This window comes from Geotrypetes seraphini, chromosome 3 (genome assembly GCF_902459505.1).
Source record: "Geotrypetes seraphini chromosome 3, aGeoSer1.1, whole genome shotgun sequence".
NCBI classification, from domain to species: Eukaryota; Metazoa; Chordata; class Amphibia; order Gymnophiona; family Dermophiidae; genus Geotrypetes; species Geotrypetes seraphini.
Window position 1 is genome coordinate 164,966,471 of NC_047086.1, and position 21,975 is coordinate 164,988,445.

General features: G+C 43.0%; 1 protein-coding gene across 9 annotated transcripts in view; it reads left to right on the plus strand.

Annotated features, from left to right (window-relative positions):
* MTHFD1L (methylenetetrahydrofolate dehydrogenase (NADP+ dependent) 1 like) overlaps positions 1 to 21,975 on the plus strand; it is a 441,775-nt gene that overhangs the window by 302,261 nt on the left and 117,539 nt on the right. For all 9 annotated transcript variants that reach the window (XM_033938565.1, XM_033938569.1, XM_033938568.1 and 6 more), the window contains one exon: positions 14,093 to 14,200. In XM_033938565.1, the coding sequence (XP_033794456.1) occupies positions 14,093 to 14,200 (108 nt within the window). The remainder of the gene's footprint in view (positions 1 to 14,092; positions 14,201 to 21,975) is intronic.

Genomic DNA, 21,975 nt, shown 5'->3' on the forward strand with positions numbered 1-21,975 from the left:
TAGGCTCCCTTATTGACACAGCAAGACAACACCTCAGCATTGGAAAAAAAATGCTGCTCATACAGTTGGACCTGACGGCGGCATTTGACCTGGTAGACCATAACATCCTACTGCAAATCTTGGACTCAATAGGCATCTCAGATAAAGTATACTCATGGTTTGAAGGTTTCTTAAAATCCAGAACATACAAAGTAAAATCAGACAAAGAAAAATCCAAACCTTGGTCCAACCCCTGCGGCGTTCCACAAGGGTCCCCACTGTCCCCTACTCTCTTCAACCTATATACGGCCTCTCTTGGTGTTTACCTGAACAAACAAGGCCTATCCTCTTATAGCTATGCTGATGACATCACCATCCTCATTCCTTTCGACCAACCAATGCTCTTAATGTCAGACACACTACACAGAACTCTAGCTACAGTTACGACTTGGATGGAAGACCACAAACTGAAACTCAACCCAGACAAAACTAAATTCATCCTCCTAGAAAATAACAAAATCCCAACCATAACCAACTTAGAAATCAACTCTATCAACTACCCTTTGCAAACCACCCTAAAACTTCTAGGTATGACTATTGACAGAGGCTGCACCATGCAACCACAAATTAACAAAACAATACAGAAATCTTTCGCAGTTATGAGAAACCTTAGACAAGTCCGAAAATTCTTCGAAAAAACACAATTTCAGCTCCTAGTACAATCTCTAATCCTAAGTATCCTAGACTATTGCAACATCCTCTACCTCCCTGCCCTGCAATAATGATTAAACAACTACAGACAATTCAGAATACAGCTCTGAGACTCGTCTATTCATTGAAAAAACATGATCACATTACTGAGGCATTCATCAATTCTCATTGGCTTCCAATCCAGGAAAGAATACATTTTAAATTCTACTGTATACTATAAATGGAGACAGCCCAACTTACCTAAACGACTGCCTCATCCAAACCACCTCTACCAGGCATAGAAAAACACACACCCCATTCACTTACACCCCAATCAAAGAAGTAAAACGGAAAAAACTATACAACGGACTACTGGCCACTCAGGCAGCGAAGATAGACAACCAAGTCTCCAACCTATTGACAACAAACCCAGACACACAGCCTGAGGTTGTGAGTTCAAACCCATGCTGCTCCTTATGACCCTGGGCAAGTCACTTTATTCCCCCCCATTGCCCCAGGTATATTAGATAGAGTGAGAACCCACCGGGACAGACAGGAAAAAATGCTCAATTACCTGAATAAATTCATGTAAACCATTCTGAGCTCCTCTAGGAGAATGGTATAGAAAATTTAACAAATAAACTCCAAATAAGCTTTCTTTTCCTTCAAGATGAAGGCTGAAAATTAGCATGTTTTTAATGTACTTTTAACATATGAATAGCCATACTGTCTGCACACTTCTACTACTGATAGTTTATCTCAAATGTTTTACTATGTCACCCATCCATCAGTACGGTATAAATCCACAGTTTTCTGTCAGAATGTGGACTACAGTTTTCATTCTGTCATAATAGAAGAGATTCTCGGACATTCTTGTAATTAAGAACCAATTCTTTGTCAGTGGAACACAAAAAATATTAACAGTACTGTATGTTCTGCTTGTTGGGGAACTGCTAGTATTTCCTGAGTATGGGAAAAAAGCACGTACATTCTCAGCACAATGTCTGCTTGCTAGCTAATTTTTTGATCCATTGTTCTTGCAGCTTGTTGGGATACTAGGGGGCCAGAAACTATGTCTGCAATGTATCCCTTGACTAACACCACATACTATGTTCCAGTAAAATATCACATTTAAATTAATTACTTTGCTGATTGAGCTAGAGAGGTGTTCATTGCTTATAACAGTATTTAATCCACATGGAATAATTTTGCCTTTTTGGACAAAATATTAGCTAGAAAACTTTAGTTTTTTCTGAGGATAGAAAAGTTCTTTTCTTACAGTCATAAACTGTAACTCACCCTTAGTTGTTGGGTTTCTTTTATACAGTGAATGGAAAAAGTATGTAGGGCATGTTTAGAGTTCACAGGGGATAATGTGTTCCTGTATTAGAGATGCAACAGATAATTGTATTGATGTAAGAGGAGTCTGTCATCAAGTTCAGCCAGCAGATGGTAGAGCACTCTGCATATAAAAGGAAGTTGTGAGAGATGGGAAGAGGAAACATTTTCTCTTTCCTTTCTTGAAAAGAAAAACAGGGACAAAGTGCTGAGAATTAACATCTGATCTCTTCTAGCTTTGCCGTATTTCAAAATTCAGAAGGAGGTGATAAGAGGATTGAAGCAAAATACCTGGGAATGCTAGAATTGTCTCAGAAAGCCAGCTACTCAAAGTTTCAAGAACTGAGTCTCTCAATCCAGTCCTTGGGACCCACCAAGTCAATCTGGTTTTCAGGACGCCTGCAATGACTATACATGATATAAATATGCATTCATATGCATGCACTGCCTCCGTTGTGTGCAAATCTATCTCATGTGTATTTATTGTGGATATCTAGAAAACCTTACTGGCTGACTGTGTTAAAGATCATCTGCTCTATAGAAATATAATGGAAAAGAGAAGGCCCTCTCACATCAGTGCCCCAAAATGTAGGCACAAACATTTGACAGGTCTATGGGTCATGTAAATGTTACTTCCTAAATATGACATTTATGCACGTAACTTGTAGTATTCTGTTAGCAGCCTGTGCAAATGTTAACCTCACCCATGCCCCTTTCCTATGAATGTCCCTTTAACAAATTACACAATGCACCATTTTATCATGTAGTAATAGACTAACACTTAGACCTATGGAATCTCTAGACAGAAATATTTGGGGTGGCAACAGAGAAACAAGCCAATGTGACATTTTTGCATATCATGCACACCATATCACATACACCTCCTCCCACCCCCATCTTTTCAATTTCTATACATAAAGAACCCCCCTCCAGCTAGTTTCAGCTTCAAGAAAAAAATCATAATAATTGATACCATTATTCAACAAATTGTTCTGTGTAAGAGTGAAAACTGGATTCTCTATGGAATTGGATGGAACAGGGGTGAGCAACCTTTATCCACAGAAGGCCTTATGAATGTCATTACTATTCCTAGAAGGCCACAAATGAGCAGATATGAAAAAAAATGGCAACCAGTGACAACATTAATATCAACTAGAAATGCACAGAGTTCCATAGAACTTCTATGATAAATAAACAAGTAATATTCTAGCTAAGAATGATGGAAAAAAATTGCTATGCCACTATATAGTATTTAAACTCATGAAAACTCTGGTTAACTACATTTGTGTGTGTAGTTTTCTGTGTATACTTCCACATTGTCTTATGGGCCATATACAATTCAGTGACAGGCTAGAATCTGCCTAGACTTGTAAAGATAGTGATAGAAATTTGGAGAAATAAATAAACCTTGCATCTCCAGTTCTTACAACTCACCTTAGAAAAAAAAATATTCAGATTGTAATCATCACTTCAGGAACAGCACACATTCCTTCCACTGCCAGACACTCTGGGAGCATTTTTATATTGGGTTGTCAAGAGCCTGCTTTCAAATAAGGTCAGACACATTGACCATAATAGCCCTAACCCACTTATGAAAAGATAAAACTATAAATATTACCCTGAGCTCTAGAGAGTACCAGTAAACCTGCTACTGAGGTTTAACTGTACTGTTGCAGATTCCTACCAGCTGATAGATACTGGCTGAATTTCTCCCCAGTCGCATCCAAAGAGATCTCAGGCTGGATGAAGAGGCTCTCAAAAAAATCATCCTGCCTGGATGTATATCTAGCCAAGTTGTTGGACCACAGCCCCCTTGACTTCCTCTTCTGGCTGGCTGATCTTATCAGTACATACCTAAGCTAAATAATATATCCCAAAGCTGTGTTGGCGATTGCACTGACACCTATACCAAAAGCCCAAGGCCTCGATTTAACTAAGGTTGAGAACTTCCAGCCCATTGCCGGAATACCCTGGCCTGCAAAACTCTTAGAATTCTGTGTTGGCACACAACTAACTGACTTCCTCGACCAAGTAGATGGATTCCATAGCTCACAACACAGTTTTAGAGCTATACATAGCACTGAAACACTACTATTATAATTAAACTCAACAACCAAATCATGCCTGAGCAAAGGAAAATAGTCTGTTGTACTACAATTCAACATCTCGGCCGTCTTTGATGCCATCAACCACTCACTCCTACTGAAATTCAGTGAAATGGGTATGCATGGTACAGTCCTCAATTGATTCTCCCAGTTCTTGAAAAACAGGACTTATGAAGTTTGGAAAAGCAGCCAAAGATTCCAGAGTTGGGAATCCTCATGCAGTGTCCCACAAGGCTCCCCGCTCTTACCATCCCTTTTCAATATCTACCTTAGGGCAGTGGGAAATAGCCTCTCCTTCGGTATAGGTGTCAGCGCAATCGCCAACACAGCTTTGGGATATATTCTTTTAGGTATGTACTGATAAGATCAGCCAGCCAGAGGAGGAAGTCATGGGGGTTGAGAATCAGTCTGACTTCGGTTTCACTGGCAGCCTGAAGACCTCAGCGTTTGGAGGACTGGCTGATTGAGGCAGGGATTCTTCTCCCACATCATATCACATTGAGTAAGGCTATTACAGCCTATGGACAAAAACAGGTGGGGTGGAGGGCTAAAAACCTATTTTCAAGGTTTCTGCCACATTTTCTAGGGTCCCTCACCTCTAAAATCTTATTTTATGAGTTTTGTAAACTTTTAGTTAAGTTGTTTTTTGACATTAAAATGCTGCTGCAGTGGCCATCTTGATTTCCCAATTTGATTTTTCAAAGTTCTCCAGATCCTTCAAATCACTTCATTTTGCCTATAAATTGGCAGGGATGGAGTCCTCTGGCTTTTTTTTTTAACCCCTAATTCATGCTAGTTTTGAGATGAATGGATGCCGGAAGAACACCCTGTGTCTCGTGCTGTGCAACACATGAAAGGGAAGCGGGGAGCATTGGGCTTAGCCTTCCCTTTAGTCTCTAGGGCTGAAGAACCTCTGTGGGGGCCTGTCTACTATGAGAAAATCCTTCCCAGAGCCCAGGAACAGTGACGTGCCTTAGCGTAAGAGCGTGGAAGCCACGGAGCCTAGAAATGTAAGGTAGAGTTATATAAAGGGAACTCAGTGATGCCTAGTAAGGACTTTTCTCCTGCATTTGTTAATTTGATGTGGAGAGCTTGTTAATTTGATATGGAGAGCTTATTTGGATAGCTGAGATCCTCATATGAGGTCTGGCAGCAAGCTAGGGGTCACACAAGGGGGTTTGGGATCCCAAGGCGCATCAGAGTCATTAGCAGCTGACCAAGATCCTGTGGACCTTTCTGATAGGAATTTGGAGGGTGAGGGATCAGTCTTTATGCCCTTGCTGTCACAGAGTGAGTCTTCCTTGCTGGGAAATACAGAGTCACAAACAGGAGCAAGTATGCAGGAAGCAGTGGTGGCCCTCGACCAAGGGGAAGATCCCACAGTACGATGGCTGTTATCAAGTGGCCAACCCAGGTCCCAAGTTCCTAATAAGTTCACAAGTAGTAAACAGATTTTATGCTGCTTATACTAGGATTAAGCAGAGGATTTCCTCAAACCATCTCAATAATGTCCTATGGACTTCTCTTTTAGGAAATTATCCAAACCCTTTTAAAACCCCACTAAGCTAACAGATTTCACCACATTCTCCGGCAATGAATTCCAGAGTTTAATTTTCTGTGAAGAAATATTTTCAGTTTGTTTTAAATCTACTGTTTAGTAGCTTCATCACATTTCCCCAAGACGTAGTATTTTTGGAAAGAGTAAACAAGTGATTCACATCTACCCTTTCTACTCTATTCTGAAGGCTCTCTGTCAGACACCATATGAGCCTTTACAGGACTTATAGACCTTACAGGCCTTATAGACCTTACAGTAAAGGCAGCCTTTTTGGTGACTATCAGCTCAGCAAGAAGAGTTTCAGAGCAGCAAGGTTTGTCCTGTAGAGAGCCATTTCTCCAGTTCTCAGAGGCTGGAGTCTCAAGCGGAAGGTTCCTTCCCTTTTACTGAAAGTAGTTTCAGCCTTCCATGTTAATCAAGAGGTCCAGTTGCCTGCGTTCAGCCCAATGGGTTCCAGAAATGAAGTTAAGAATTTGCAATTGCTAGATGTCAGGAGAGTTCTTCACAGATACCTCGAAGTGACCAACATGAAGAGGGCCATTCAGAAGGCTTTAAACTAAAGGTCAGGGGAAAACCGACAGTCGACCACCAGTCGATGGCCCGGGCGACAAAATGCCCCGAAGAAGGAACTACGGACAACTACTCAGACTTAGGGGGAGAAGAGCACAAAGCAAACGAGGGAGACAACGTAGGAGCACAGACAGATACTACGAAAGACACAGTAGGGGCTGCAAAGCTTAGAAAGCCCAAGAAGGGATCACAAAGGGAACTTAAATGTATGTACACGAATGCTAGGAGCTTGAGAAACAAAATGGGAAAGTTAGAGACAATAGCAAGACGTGACGAACTAGAAATCATTGGCATAATAGAAACATGGTGGAATGATGAAAATGAATGGGATACAGTACTGCAGGGATACAAGCTATACATAAGGGACAGAAGTGGGCAGAAAGGAGAAGGTATTGCCCTATATGTTCAAGAAGGAACAGAATCTGTTAGAGAGATGAAGACGGATGGGAAAGAGAAGCTGGAGTCCCTCTGGATTAAGATTCCTAGACACAATGGTACCAACACAAAAATTGGCCTTTATTATCGACCCCCAGGACAGACGGAGGAGACAGACTCGGAAATGATAGAGGAAATCAAACAAGGATGTAATTCAGACAATGTAATGATCATGGGAGACTTCAACTTTCCAGGGATAGACTGGAGCCTGGGAACCTCAAACTGCGGCAAAGAAACAAAGTTCCTAGAAATGGTAGGGGACTGCTTCCTAGAACAATTGGTGGGAGAGCCGACGAGAGGGAATGCCACCTTGGACTTGGTCCTAAATGGCATTACGGGTCAGACCAAAGATGTAGAAGTCACGGTCCCGCTAGGGACGAGCGATCACACAATGATCAACTTTAAACTTGACATCGGGAAGGGAAAACGTATCAAAACCTTAACCACGACCCTCAACTTTAAAAAAGGAAGATATGATAGCATGAGATCCATGGTAAAAAAACGGCTCAAGAAAAGGATATACACAATTAAAACGGTAGATCAGGCATGGTCCCTACTGAAAAATACTATCACGGAAGCACAAAATCTCTACATTCCGCAGATATCCAAAGGACGGAAAAATAAAAGCAAAGGAGAACCAGCATGGCTTACTAATGAGGTGAAGGATGCCGTAAGAGATTAGAACTCCTTTAAAAAATGGAAACGCGAAAGAACAACCAAAGCTTGGAACAGCCACAGAGACGATCAGAAGAAATGTCACAAGGCGGTGAGGGATGTCAAAACGGTCTATGAGGAGAAAATAGCGCAAGAGACCAAAAACTTCAAGCCCTTTTTTAGATACATTAAAGGGAAAAAACCTGCAAAAGAGGCATAGGGTCCGCTGGACAACCAGGGAAGAAAAGGGTACATCAAAGAAGACAAACATATTGCAGACAGATTGAACTCTTTCTTTGCGTCTGTCTTTACATCAATACCTGAAGCAGTGAAAGTGTTCAAGGGAGAAATAGAGGACAGCCTCACCATAGTAGAAGTGGATTTGGACCAGATATACTACCAGATCGACAAACTTAAAAGTGACAAATCCCCTGGACCGGATGGAATTCACCCGAGAGTATTAAAGGAACTGAAGGTAGAAATCGGAGAACTACTGCAAAACCTTGCTAACCTGTCAATTAGAACCGGACAGCTGGAAGATAGCAAATGTCACCCCAATTTTCAAAAAAGGATCAAGAGGAGAACCGGGCAACTACAGACCAGTGAGACCCTGGAAAGATGGTCGAATCACTGATCAAAGATAGCATAGTCCGGCACTTGGATACACATGACCTGATGAGAGCCAGTCAACACGGCTTCAGGAAAGGGAAGTCATGCTTGACGAATTTGCTGCAATTCTTTGAAACAGTAAACAAACAAATCGATAATGGGGAACCAGTGGACATAATATACTTGGACTTCCAGAAAGCGTTCAACAAAGTTCCACACGAAAGACTTCTCAGGAAATTACAAAGCCACGGAATAGAGGGAGACATACTAAGGTGGATATGCAAATGGCTGGAAAACAGAATGCAGAGGGTGGGCATAAATGGGAAGCTCAGATTGGGAGAAAGTGACTAGCGGTGTGCCCCAGGGCTCGGTTCTTGGGCCCATCGTATTTAATATTTTCATCAACGAACTAGAAGAAGGAACGTCCAGTGAAATCATCAAGTTTGCAGACGACACGAAGTTATGTCGAGCAATCAGATCACAAAAGGACAACGAGGAACTACAGAGAGATTTGAGCCAGTTAGAGAAATAGGCAGATGAAGTTTAATGTGGAAAAATGCAAGGTAATGCATTTGGGCAGAAAGAACAAGGAGCACGAGTATAGAATGTCAGGTGCAACTCTGGGTAAGAGCGAACAAGAAAAAGACCTGGGGGTACTGATAGATAGGACCCTGAAACTGTCGGCACAATGCACGGCAGCGGCAAAGAAAGCAAATAGAATGTTGGGCATGATAAAGAAGGGAATCACAAGTAGATCGGAGAGGGTCATAATGCCGCTTTATAGAGCAATGGTCAGACCACACTTGGAATACTATGTCCAACACTTATGTTTATGTCCAACATAAAGAAGGATATAAAACTGCTGGAGAGGGTGCAGAGGCAAGTAACGAAGCTAGTTAAAGGTATGGAGAACTTGAACTACAAAGAACGACTTAAAAAACTGGGACTATTCTCCCTTGAGAAGAGGAAACTACGAGGGGATCTGATTGAGACTTTTAAAATAATAAAAGGAATCGACAAGATAGTGCAAGTTATTTACGATGTCAGATGTGACCAGGACAAGAGGTCATGGACTGAAGCTGAGGGGGGACAAGCCCAGGACAAATGCCAGGAAGTTCTGCTTCACACAGCGAGTGGTGGACACCTGGAACGCTCTCCCGGTGGAGGTTGCTTGCCTGTTAGTTCCTCTCCCCTTGCTGGCTTGTTTGCTTCTATTGCCGCTCATGGCTGAATGATTGCTGTCCGTTCAATGCTACAGGTTCCTGAGGAAGGGACCCAGAGTCTCCGAAACCGGGCTGGTAGAACCTGACTTTGGCAGTGGGTTCTGTTGCCCCGCCACTGTTTTCATCTTCGGACCTTGTCTGCAAGCTAAGTCTGCTTTATTTTTTCCTGGGAGTCGGCTGGGGGACTTTCAGAGTATCTTACTCTGTTTTTTCTTTAGCACTGTGAATATGTGATTTATTATTATCACTTATTGTTTTGTTCACTTGATTGGTTGGTTTGTGCACATGGAAGGGACCCGATAATGGTGTGCAGGTGGAGGTTATTAGACCTTCACCAGAATATGTGAGCGATGGAGATTGTTCTCCTTTCGCTGTGCCTTCACACTGAGGATCCCCCCTTCACAAGTTATATTATACCTTTGTAAGTTCAGTGCTTTAGACAGAGTGAGTTACTTTGAAAGTCTATTAGGGTTTTACTAAGCAGCATAAGAGCATTTTACTGCGGGCTGGTGAGGTAAATGCTCCGACGCTCGTAGGAATTCAGTGAGCATCGGAGCATTTACCTCACCAGCCCACGGTAAAATGCTCTTATGCTTGCTTAGTAAAAGGAGTCCTTAGTAGAAGAGTATTTGCCACACTTCAAAAACTGAGAAGAATCAGAGCTCTCTTCTTCCAACAACATTGCAGGATATTAGCACAACCATTCTATCCTTACTGGATTACTGTAATGCATTACTTTCAGGAATCTCAGTGAAATCTTTAAAAAAAACTCCAACTAATACAAAACACTGAAGTAAGCCAAGATTCAATCATGTCACACTGCTCCTCAAAAGAACTACGGTACACTTGACTCCCAGTGGAAAAATTAATTGACTTCAAATCATTCTCCTAACAGCTTCCCAAGATTCACAGAAATACTAGGCAGAACACTAGAACATCACAACTCAGAAGACTAACTCTATTTTACCCATCCATGAAGGGTATAAAATATACTAAAAACTGATTTCTTTGAAAAATTTGTAAATTGATGTTTCAGAATCTTGATTAGTAAATAGTACATTGTTTTTATAGTTTGTTTATTTTAGTTTGATTTTAACGTATTAGTTTGATTTTAACACATTTTAACTGTATTTTACTTATTGATTGTATAATTTCTTTATGTGAACCGCCTAGAACTATATGGTATGGCGGTATACAAAAATAAAATTATTATTATTATACTAAACCCCACTGCAAATAGTTTGCGAATTGCCAAAACTTGGAACTCACTCCCCACAGAGATCTTAACTAACTAGTTTCCGAAAAGATTGGTTTTTTTAAAATCTGAATTACACACCGCAGTCTAGCTGACCCTGATAAACCTACGCAGTACAAGGACAGTTCAATCTACTACTGGTGGTATATAATAATGATTCAAGATGTAACACTTTTTTAATAGTCTTTATATGTACATTCAGTTTCATGCAAAAAATTGTCAAAGATATAAACATGTTCTGCCCAATTTTTCAGAAATATTATTCTAAATATGTAGTGGTTGGGAAAACTCTGTTGTTATGATTGCATGGTGCAGATTATTGTGACTTTAGGATCAAATTAAGATTCTGAGAAAGTATCATCTACAATTTTATGTGAGGCAGTGACTAAACTGAAAAGGAATGGATCAGGTTTTCCCAGACATCTGGTAACCCTAGCCCAACAGCCTTAGTGGTCATACTGTATGTCAAGCAGTATTAAATGGAAAGACTGCTTTGGGGATCAGTTGGGTTTTTTTTTTAATGCTTCCTATATGTAGGAGAATTTCTAATTGAATTTAAGAACCTGAGTTTTCAGCTGGAAATGTTCCTAAATTCAGGGACTTAAAACCTAGGATCTTAATTTTAGGCCTCCAATGTGTTTGTTCAGGTTCAAAAGCCTAAGTTAGATATGAAGCTCCAAAGCAGGGAGAGGAAAGATTCAGGAACAATATCAGCAAGTGTGGCGGATGCCCGGAATGCCTGCCTGGAGGAATTTATAAAGTTAAAACAGTCATGGAATTTTAAGGAGTGGCATAAAAGCGTGGAGGGGCATAATCAAAAAAAGCGTCTAAGTCTCCTTTTGGCCTAAGTCCCTAAACGTTCAACCCAGAAGCAGGGAAAGTGTCCATAACCAAAATAAACGTCCATGTTTTGATTATGGCCTTCCCCTGCCTAAACGCCCAATCTCCACTACGTCTAAAAGTACCCCCACAGCACGTCTACACTTTTAAGCCATAATGAAACAAAAAAACGCCTAAGCCAAAAACGTCCAACAGAAGGGCTTTTAGGCGAAGGAGGAGCCAGTCCTACACCTAAAAGCTGGATTCTGTAACTGGTGTCTGTCAAAAACAACACCAGTTACAGAATCCCCCCCCTCCCCACAACCATCCAGGCAGGAGGGTGCCAAGCCCTCCTGCCATGGCAAACCACGACCCCCCCCCAAGAGGGAGCCCAAGCCCTCTTGCCCCGTTGAAGCCGCGACCTCCCCCGACTCGATTGGGCCAGGAGGGAGCCCAACCCCTCCTGGCCCAGGAGACCCCCCCCTACACCCCGACACGTTCGGGCCAGGAGGGAGCCCAAGCCCTCCTGGCCCAGGCGACCCCCCTACCCCCACCCCCCACTACATTACGGTCAGGAGGAATCCCAGGCCCTCCTGCCCTCGACGAACCCCCCTCCCCCCCCAGCCGACCCGAAACCCCCCCAGATGACACCCCCACCCCCCTTCCCCGTACCTTTTCGTCGTTGGCCGGACAGACAGGTGCCAAACCCGTCCGTCCAGCATGCAGGCCACCGAAGAATGGGGCCGGATTGGCCCATCAGTACCAAAGCCCCGCCTACTGGTGGGGCCTAAGGCGCTTGGCCCATAAATTTTAAAAATAGTGTGCATTATTTATGAAATGACCCTTGTATAATGCATACTTAAAAGAAAACAAAATACTTATGCAGCATCTTATAAGCACAAATCAGAACATTCAAATAACAGATATGACACTAATGTTTTTTTTATAATACAAGTTATCCTGTAGCCGAGGGGTCAAATGCAGATATTAGTTTGAGACAAGATGGGTGGTACAGAGTGCATTAGGATAAACAGGCAGGAGGCTAAACTCAAGGCAAGTTGTTTATATAGTTTAAACAAGATATAAGGAACTGATTTAGTAAGCGTTTGTGGCAAGCTAGTCCTGGTGCAGTCATTGGATATAGCAAATAATGCACAAGACAGGTGTTGCAGGGATATTTGTATATAGAAAACAAGCTTCTTACAAATGCATAGCAATTGGCAAAAATGATTAGAAAACAGCTGTTGTGTGCATTTGTGTCTGCCTGAGTATATATTTGTACTGAAGTATGTGCATGTATTTCTGGGTGTGATGGTATGCATGTGTTTGTATCTCTGAAAGTATGTGTCTGTCTCAGGGCCAGCTTAACCTATGGATCAGATGAGGCTCTGGCCCAGGGCACCAGTACTAAAGGGCACCAAATGCCTAAGTCTGTGACATCACCAGCCTATAGATTAAGCTGAAGCCAGGCTCAGCTTGCTTACCATCCCAAGTGACAAGCAGACAAGGAACAAGAGTCGGCTTTCAGGATCTCTGCCCTCTGGCAACTAGCCTGTGATGCTGACACCACTACACACACACACACACACTCCCTCCCTCCCCAAGGTTGTTTATTTTCTCCCCCTCATGGAAGTTGGTCTCTGATAGGTGAACAGAGTACCTTGATACTGCCTCCTGCCACTTCCCACTCCCGGAAGACACACTGGCTAGGCATCCAATCCAGTATGCTTACAGGGAGGAGTGGAACACAGAGAGACAGAGAGCACAAAAACAAAAGTTGTCTAGAGCATCACAACCTATTGAGTCAGCCCTCATCTGTCCATCTCAGTCTCTGTCTTTGTCTTACAGGCTTTTTTTCCAGCAAAGACCTCTGTCCCATCATTTGGTCCTATAATAAAGTATTTTGATTTGCAGGTAGCTGTTTAAAATAGGTGTGATTTGAAGTCTAGTTGTCTGGTTCTCTCTTGTTAATCAGAGGGATACTTTTCCAGTATGTGAATGATGAGCCAAAAGTTTGGAATTCAGGTTCTCTAACATACCAAACCAGTCAGGTTGTATGTAGTGCCTCCTTGGTATACATATCTATGCCCTGCGATTGCATATTCATTGTGGATATCCTGAAAACGTGAATGGTTAGGTGTGCTGTGAGCAATAAGAATCACTGCTCTAACACCTATTCAGACCACCAAGGTCAGTACTGCTCGCCATACCTCCCAGAGGCCTTTGCCATGCCTCTTTTCTTGGTAGACTAAGTAATCTTTGGTCAGGGTACTTTCTGGCTAGACCCTGAACAACACAGTGTCATGCTTAAAACCTCTTTAATAAGTAGGTAAAATTATTGTTCTCTGGTGGAGGGAGGAGGAATGTAATATAAAGATAAAAGCTATACTATATATCAGTTGTAAAAAGTCCAGTTGAAAAATATTTTGATTTCGGACCCTTAATGTGATTGAGTTTGACATCCCTGGCCTAGGGGAAGGTAGAGCTGTATGTCATCCGCGAATGAGTGGATTCTGATTTGGTATTTTTCTGTAATGTTGAGTACTAGTCTGACAGAGGTTGAAGAGGCACCCTGGTTGTATAGAAAGAGCTTAATCAAGCACATCTCTAGACAACAAACTAGTTGATTTAGTACAGGGATCACAAAATTTAAAATGTTAGAAAGTCTAGTACTTGCATAACACTGGATTTACTTAACACCATGATTTCAGTTTTATTCAAATTCAGTGCTAATTGATTATCAGTCATCTAGTCTTTGAATCCTCAATGACCACCAATGAAATGGCATTAAAAAAATAGAAATAAATAAAATATCTTTCATTAACACATTTTCAACATTAATTTTCTGTGTTTGCAGCTTCCCATTGTTGAAAAGATAAGAAGCATTGCACAGAAGATCTATGGCGCCCAAGATATAGAACTGTCTCCTACGGCACAGTCTAAAATAGATGTTTGCACCTGCCAGGTAAAATTTATACACATTAATACAGAAAAGTTACTCTTATCGCTTCTTGCTGGCTTTATAACTTCATTGAAATTAATTATGTCATTATAGATGGGTTGATTTCTACTGTGATGGATCAAGATAAAAATGTTCATGAAACCAAACGTCCTTGGCTACTGGCCATTGACTTCTTCGTTGAAGACAAGTATCCCAGGTTGTTTTTGGTTCCATGCTAAAGAACTAACCCCCTCTTTTACTAAGGTGCGCTAACCGATTAGTGTGTGCTAAACGCTAACGCATCCATAAACTAACATGTATGCATTAGCGTTTAGCGTGTGCTGATTCAATTAGCGCACCTTAGTAAAAGAGGGCCAAAATAAAAGAGAGAGAGATTTCTAACCCTATCTCAGTATAAGAAAGATTCATAAGCATCCAGGGTTTAATTTTAAAAAGGTTTTTTTGAGTGTAAACCCTTGTATACATGTAACAGACTTCATATAAAATTAAACTACATGTAGATGTCTTCATGGATGAACTGCAGGTAGATTCACGAGATTTACACATAATTTATAAAATTTGCACTATTACACATACTTTTAGCAGGGCATGTTTACTCTCAACTCCTATGGCTTTATTTTAGCTGTAATTTCAGCAAGTTTTGTAATGTTGTTTTGCAAAGACCCATAGGTGTCTGTGTGTTAATAAAATAGCATCATAATAGGTACTTGGCTTTCCAACTAAACAATATGTTTTAAAATTACATTCTAAGGGGATAATTTTATAAAGTTGCATCTTCACATTCCTATTTTATACCTGTTTTATAAAGTCAAGTGCATGCCTACTGAACTTTATATAATACTAGCATAAGTACAAAATAATATACTGTATTTTTCGCTTCATAAGACGCACTTTTTCCCCCCCAAAAAAGTAGGTGGAAAAAAGAGTGTGTCCTATGGAGCGAATACCCAAATCCCCCCCCCCCCGTTACCTTTTTTAAACCGCCACCTGCCCCTCTCCCTCTGCCGCTACTGATTGCTCGGGAAAGTAGAAGAAGGGAAAGGCCAGGCGGGTGCAGCGATTGCATGCCACCAGCCCAGAAGCTTTACCCCCGACGTCAATTCTGACATCTGCAAGAAGGTCCCGAACTTTCTCTCTGACATCAGAATTGACGTCGGGGGTAAGGTTTCTGGGCCGGCGGTGTGCAATCGCTGCACCCACCTGGCCCTTCCAAGCAATTATTTCCGTTCCGGTGCCGTGCTGCTGAACCAGGAGTCCCCCCTCCCCCCGCTGCTACTGCTGCTTCATCCTCACAGTGGCAGCAGCGGGAGGTAATTAAATCCAGTGGGTGGGGGAGCGGAAAAGGACAGAGGCTGGAAGGCAGTGAGGGGAACATAGGAGGGAGGGAGGAAGGGACAATTGTTGGGCCTGAGTTTGGGGGGGAAGAGGACAAAGGCAGTGAAGGGAGCATGGAAGAGAGGGAGGAAGGGACAATTGGTGGGCCTGAGGAAGGAAAGAAAGAAAGAAATCACCAGACAACGGGGGGAGGAAGAGGACAAAGACTGGAAGACATTGAGGGGGACATAAGAAGGAGGGAGGGAGGAAGGGATAATTGTTGGGCCTGAGGAAGGAAAGAAAGAAAGAAAGAAATCACCAGACAACAGGGGGAGGAAGAGGACAAAGGCTGGAAGGCATTGAGGGGGCATAGGAAGGAGGGAGGGAGGAAGGGATAATTGTTGGGCCTGAGGAAGGAAAGAAAGAAAGAAATCACCAGACAACAGGGGGAGGAAGAGGACAAAGGCTGGAAGGCATTGAGGGGACATAGGAAGGAGGGAGGGAGGAAGGGACAATTGTTGGGCCTGCAGAAGGAAAGAAAGAAAGAAATCGCTAGACAATAAAGGTAGGAAAAATGATTTTATTTTCAATTTAGTGATCAAAATGTGTCAGTTTTGAGAATTTATATTTGCTGTCTATATTTTGCACTATATTGGTCTTTTTCTATAGTTGTTACTGAGGTGACATTGCATATTTTAAAAAGTCATATGCCTTGACATCTGTGCCCAGTCCCTGCCTGCCACTAGATTACCAGAGGGGGGACAGGGTATAGAGCCTGGCAGGGAGGGGAGACAGGGTGCAGAGCCTGGCAAGGAGTGTGGGGTTGGGTGCAGAGCCTGGCAGGGAGAATTTGGTTCAGAATGGGTTTTTTCTTGTTTTCCTCCTCTAAATCTAGGGTACATCTTATGGAGCAAAAAATATGGTATGTACATGTGTGCTAGCCCTTACAACAGCTCTATTATGGCTGGTTAGCATTTTGTATAATCTATGCATCAGAAGAGCTTACAATCTAACTTGAACAGACAGATATGACATATAGAGTTGGAGATGCAGAACCCAAGGTGAAAGGAGTTAGGAGTCGAAAGCATTCTCAAAGAGGTGGGCTTTTAACTGGGCCTTGAACACTGCCAGAGATGGAGCCCGCCGTAGGGATTTGGGCAGCTTGTTCCAAGCTTATGGCACAGCAAGGCAGAAGGAGCAGAGTCTGGAGTTGGCAGTTGAAGAGGAGGGACTTACCAGCTTAGCGGAGCTCACGGGAGGGGGGGGAGATCATAGGGGGAGATAAGTGAAGATAGATAGTAAGGGTCAGCTGAGTGAGTGCATTTGTAGGTCAGTAATTGTAGTCTAAAACGGATGGGAAGCCAGTGAAGCAACTTTAGGAGAGGGGAGACTCTGGTCTGGTCTGCCGCAAGATGTCCAAGTTTAAGCATGCCCATAATATACATCTCAATACACCCCCTTGAATTTTGGTTGCTCAGTGGCTGGGATGCCTCACAAGACAACCAGAAAGACTGTTTCCCAGAATATATAAGTCATGCGGAAGGCCTGAGAGTAGCAAGGTGATGAGGGTGTGGCTAAGTGTTTTGATAGTGTGCTCCAAGAGGAAGGGTTGGATTTTGGTAATAATATAAAGGAAGAAGCAGCAGGTTTTAGTGATATATTGTATCTGGGTAGTGAAGGAGAGAGAGGAGTCAAAGATGATTTTAAGATTATGAGCAGACAAAACAGGAAGGATGAGAGTGCTGTCCAGAGAGATGGAGAATGAGGGAAGCGGACAGGTGGGTTTAGGCGGGAATATGAGCAGCTATGTTTTAGCCATATTCAATTTTAGATGGCGGTGAGATATCCAGGTACCAGTGTCGGACAGGCAGGCTGAGACTCTGGTCTGGGTTTCAGTAGCGCTATTTGGCGCAGAGAGGTAGATCTGATATTACTACCTTAGATCATTGTTCTTCAACCGCTAGTCCGCGGACCAGTGCCAGTCCGCAGAAAATTTCTGCCGGTCCGCACAGGGCCGGCGAGATCGAATCAACAGTTAAATTTCCTCCCAACTGCGGTTCCTCCCAGCCTCGGGCGATCAAGACAAGCTGCCGACATCGGGGCCTTCCCTCTGTGAGTCTCGCCTGTTCAGAAACAGGAAGTTGAAACAAAATAAGCGGGACTCAGGGAGGCAAGGTCCCGACGTCGGCAGCTTGTCTTGATCGCCGCTCCTGCCGAGTTGCTGAAGAGGGCCGCAGGGAAGGTGCAAGTGGAAGGGAGAGAGCTGCAAGTACAAGGGAGATGGTCAGCGTGTGCGAGCAAGATCCTAGGGAGCCTACAGTGGCTGTCTCCCCTTCCAGCAGTTCTCCTACTTGCCAGGGCAGTGATTCACCGGCAACCTCCTCTTTCCTCAGAAGCGGCAACTGACCCAAGGCTGTCTAAGTAAATTGCTGCTGCAGGCAAGTACTGAGTGCTGCTGGAAGGGGAGGAAGCCACTGTAGGAGGCTGGGAAGCTGCTGGATAAAGGGAGAGCTGCTACTGGACCTGGAGGGAGGTAGAAGGAGAGATACTGCTAGGAGGGAGAGGGATGGGAAGAGAGTTAATGTTGGATAGGGGGAGGAGGGAAGGGAGAAGGAAAAAAAAGTAAGGAGGGAAGGGAGAAGGAAAAAAGGAAGGAAACAGCTGGCATGGAGATTACAGGAGGGAAGGGGTCAGGGTGGAATGGAGAGATCAGATGAGGGAAAGGGGAGAGAGAGGAATGAGAAAGTAGAGAGAGATTGATGCTGGAAAGGGGGTCAGCAGAGAAATGAGAGAGGGATAAAGATGCTAGATCTGGTGTAGGAGAGATAAAAATGAAGAAAGCAGTGAAGCTGGAAGAATGATGTAAAGGAGATGGACAGGGGATGGATGGACAGGCGAGAGGGGCATAGAGAGAAGTCAGATACATATGGAAGGGGGAGAGGGCAGACAGTGGATGGAACGCGCAGATGCTGGATTGAAGAGACAGGGCAGAAGCTGGAAGAAAAAGAGTGAAAGAAGATGAAAGCAGAAACCAGAGACAACAAAAGGTAGAAAAAAATAATTTTATTTCTATTTTGTCATTAGAATATATCAGATTTGAAATATATATCCTGCTAGAGACATAACTGGGGACTGCAGTATTCTGTTAGCATGATATTTCTGTGTAGCATTCTATAATAACTTGGCTTGTTCAGTTTTCTTGATAGTAGAGGGGATATATGTGAAGGGGAGGGGAGACAGGGGTTTGTTGATCCGTGCTCTGTATATTTGTATTTATAAAATCACAATTGTTCAGAATATTGTTTCTTTTTATACTTTAATAAAATACGTTCAATTTAAAATCATAACTGCGGCTTGTGCAGATGGGATCAGATGGTTTGCGGGGACCGAGCTCGCGGAGACGGGGAGGAAATGTTTTTTTAAAATTTCAGTCTTAATAGTTTGCCAATCCACAAAATAATTCTTTTATTTCTGCCGGTCCACGGGTATAAAAATGTTGAAGGACACTGCCTTAGATAACTTTAAGTCTAGTTTGAAAACTATGCTGTTCAAAGATGCATTTGCAATGTAATCGTCCTTTTAAGGATGTTTTTAATTTTTTTAATCTTTTCAGTACCTAGTATCCTTTACCAGGTTTTAATTTTAATATACTGTTTCCCCACCCTCTCGTATTCTCCTATTTTTGTTCTTTCCTATCAACGATCGTAGTTCTTTCCTTTCCTCGTGTGCCTGTTCGTTTAGTTAGGTTTGTCATGTTAGTCTTGAAAGTTTGTCTCTTGATGTTTCTATGATGTAATGTATCTGATGTTTTTTTGTTCCCTACACCCTATAATTTTTATTATGTAAAGCTGCTTTGATTACAGAAAAGGCGGGATAACAAATTTTAATAAACTTGAGTCGTCAGCATAGAGGTGATACTGGAAGCCGTGGGAGGAGATCAGCACTCCAAGTGAGCAAGTGTAGATTGAGAAAACGAGTGGTCCCAGGACAGAGCGTTGAGATACACCAATCGATAGCAGGAAGGCTGTGAAAGAGGAACCACCATTGCATACACTGAAGGTATGATGGGAGAGATAGGAAGAAAACCAGAAGAGGGCGGAACCTTGGAAGCCCAACAAGCACAGCGTATCAAGGAGTGGAAGAAAACCAGGAGAGGGCAGAACCATGGCATCCCAACAAGGACAGCGTATCAAGAAGTAGGCGATGATCAACAGTATCAAAGGGGGCAGACAGATCAAGTTGGGTGAGAAAAGAGTAGAGGCCTTTGAATCTGGCTAAGAACAGTTCATTGGGAACTTTAGTAAGGGCAGTTTCCATGGAATGCAGAGGGTGAAAGCCTGACTGAAGCAGATCCATAATAGCATGGGATGAGAGGAAGTCCATGCAATAGTGGTGAACAACATATTGAAGGGGAGGAGGGAGATGGGACGATAGTTTGAGGGACACGTGGAGTCCAGTGAGGTTTTCTTGAGGAGGGGTGTGATAACGGCATGTTTGAAGGCATCGGGGACAGTTGCATTGGAGAGCGATAGGTTGAGGATGTGACAGATCGGAGAGATGACAGAGGGTGAGATAGCATAGAGTAAGTGAGTGGGAATCTGATCGGAGGAGCAGATAGTGGGTTTGGAGGATGAGAGAAGATATATGGTTTCCTCAGTGATCTCAGAGAAAGAAATGAGGGTGGCAAGTGTTGAGGGCAGGTTAGTAGAAGAGGCAGATGGAGGGAGGAGAGGGGAAATAGCCTGGTTGAGAGTTCAAGATGAATCTTCTGAATCTTACTGTAGAAGAACTCTGCCATTGTCTGGGAAGAAATTGAAGTGGGAATAATAATAATAATAATAATTTTATTCTTGTATACCGCCAAAGCCGTAGTAGTTCGAGGCGGTTTACAACGAAGAAGAGCTGGACAATCAACTAATGTAGGTACAATGTAAAGTCATCAAAATACAGGTAAACAGGATACAGAGGTAAGGCATAAGAGATCTTGGGAAACAATTCGGTTAGATTTGAAGAAATGAGGCTTAAGAGGTCTTAGGTTACAAATCGGTTAAACAAGTTTGTTTTTACTAATTTTCTGAAACTTAGGTAGGATGAGGAGTGCATGATAATATTGCCCAGCCATTCGTTCAGTTGACCTGCTTGGAAAGCAAGTGCTCTGATCAGTTATCTTTTGTAACGGCAGGCCGATAGGTGGTAAGGGTACTTTGAGTAGGGAGTTTAGTGTGGTAAAGACATGGTGAGGATTGGAGCTAAGAGAAGTGGTTAAGTGGATATAATATTCTTGTTTGGCCTGCCAGAGGGCAGACTGTAATGATGTCAGAATGAATTTGAACTGTATAAAGTCAGCGAGTGCACAGCATTTAAGCCAGAGACGTTCAGCGTTAATGGGCACATGATCGCAGGTAGCAGATGCGGGGGGGAGGGGGGGAGTGAGCCAGGGTTGGAGTTTGGAACACCTAACAGGATGTGAGATTGGAGGAGCAAGAGTAGAGCAGAGAAGAGAATGGTATTTATAAGATAGGATGGCTTCATTGACAGTCTTGTATGATATAGTAGTTGAGTTATGCTTTGTGAATCGTTGCTGTACAATGAATAAGATAGCACATAATATATAAATTGTACTCAAAATTGCAAAATATAGGGCTCCTTTAACTAAGCTGCGTTAGGGCTTTAACACGCGGAATAGCGCACACTACATTGCCACGCATTGAGCTGGCATTAGTTCTAGAAGCGTAGCATGCGATGTCGGCAGCTTGTCTTGATCACCGCTGCTGACGAGTTGCTTAAGAGAGCCGCGGAGCAGGGGGGTTTTGCCAGGTGCAGGTAGAAGGGAGAGGGCCAGATGCAGGACTCGTGGGTGAGGGAGCAGAAGAGAGAGAGAAAGAGAGAGGGGAGGGAAACAAAAGGAAATATTTCATACTGGGCTGGGCCGGAGTGGAGGGAGGGTGGATAGATTCTGGCTACAGGGTGCATTAACAAAGGAAAAGGGGGAAAGCTGAAAATGGAGATAGTGACACAAAGAAGAGAAAGAGTAAGCAGGACCTACTGAATAAGGATAGAGATACAGAGGGGACATGAAGAGGAGGTGAAATAGAGACATAGAAGTAATGCTGAAAAAGTGTGGGGGGGAGATAAAGACATTGAAAGGGCAAATGGTGAACATGGGGTAAAGACAAGGACAGAGACAAATGAAGATTCTGAAAAAGTGGTGAGATAGGGATATAGGTGAGATGGACACAAAGAAGGGTGATGCTGGAAAATAGGTGGAATGGTAATTCTGACAGATACAGAAGGGAAATGCTGGATCAAGGAGAGATGGGGCTCAGGCTGGATGGAATGAGGAGAAATGCCTTGTTGGCCCGGAACTTCCTCTCCTACGTCAGAATTGACGTCAGGGAGCGGAATGCTGGTCAGCGCGACGCTTCTGCAGGGAAAGCTTGGGACAGCGGTGGCTTGGGGGCTGT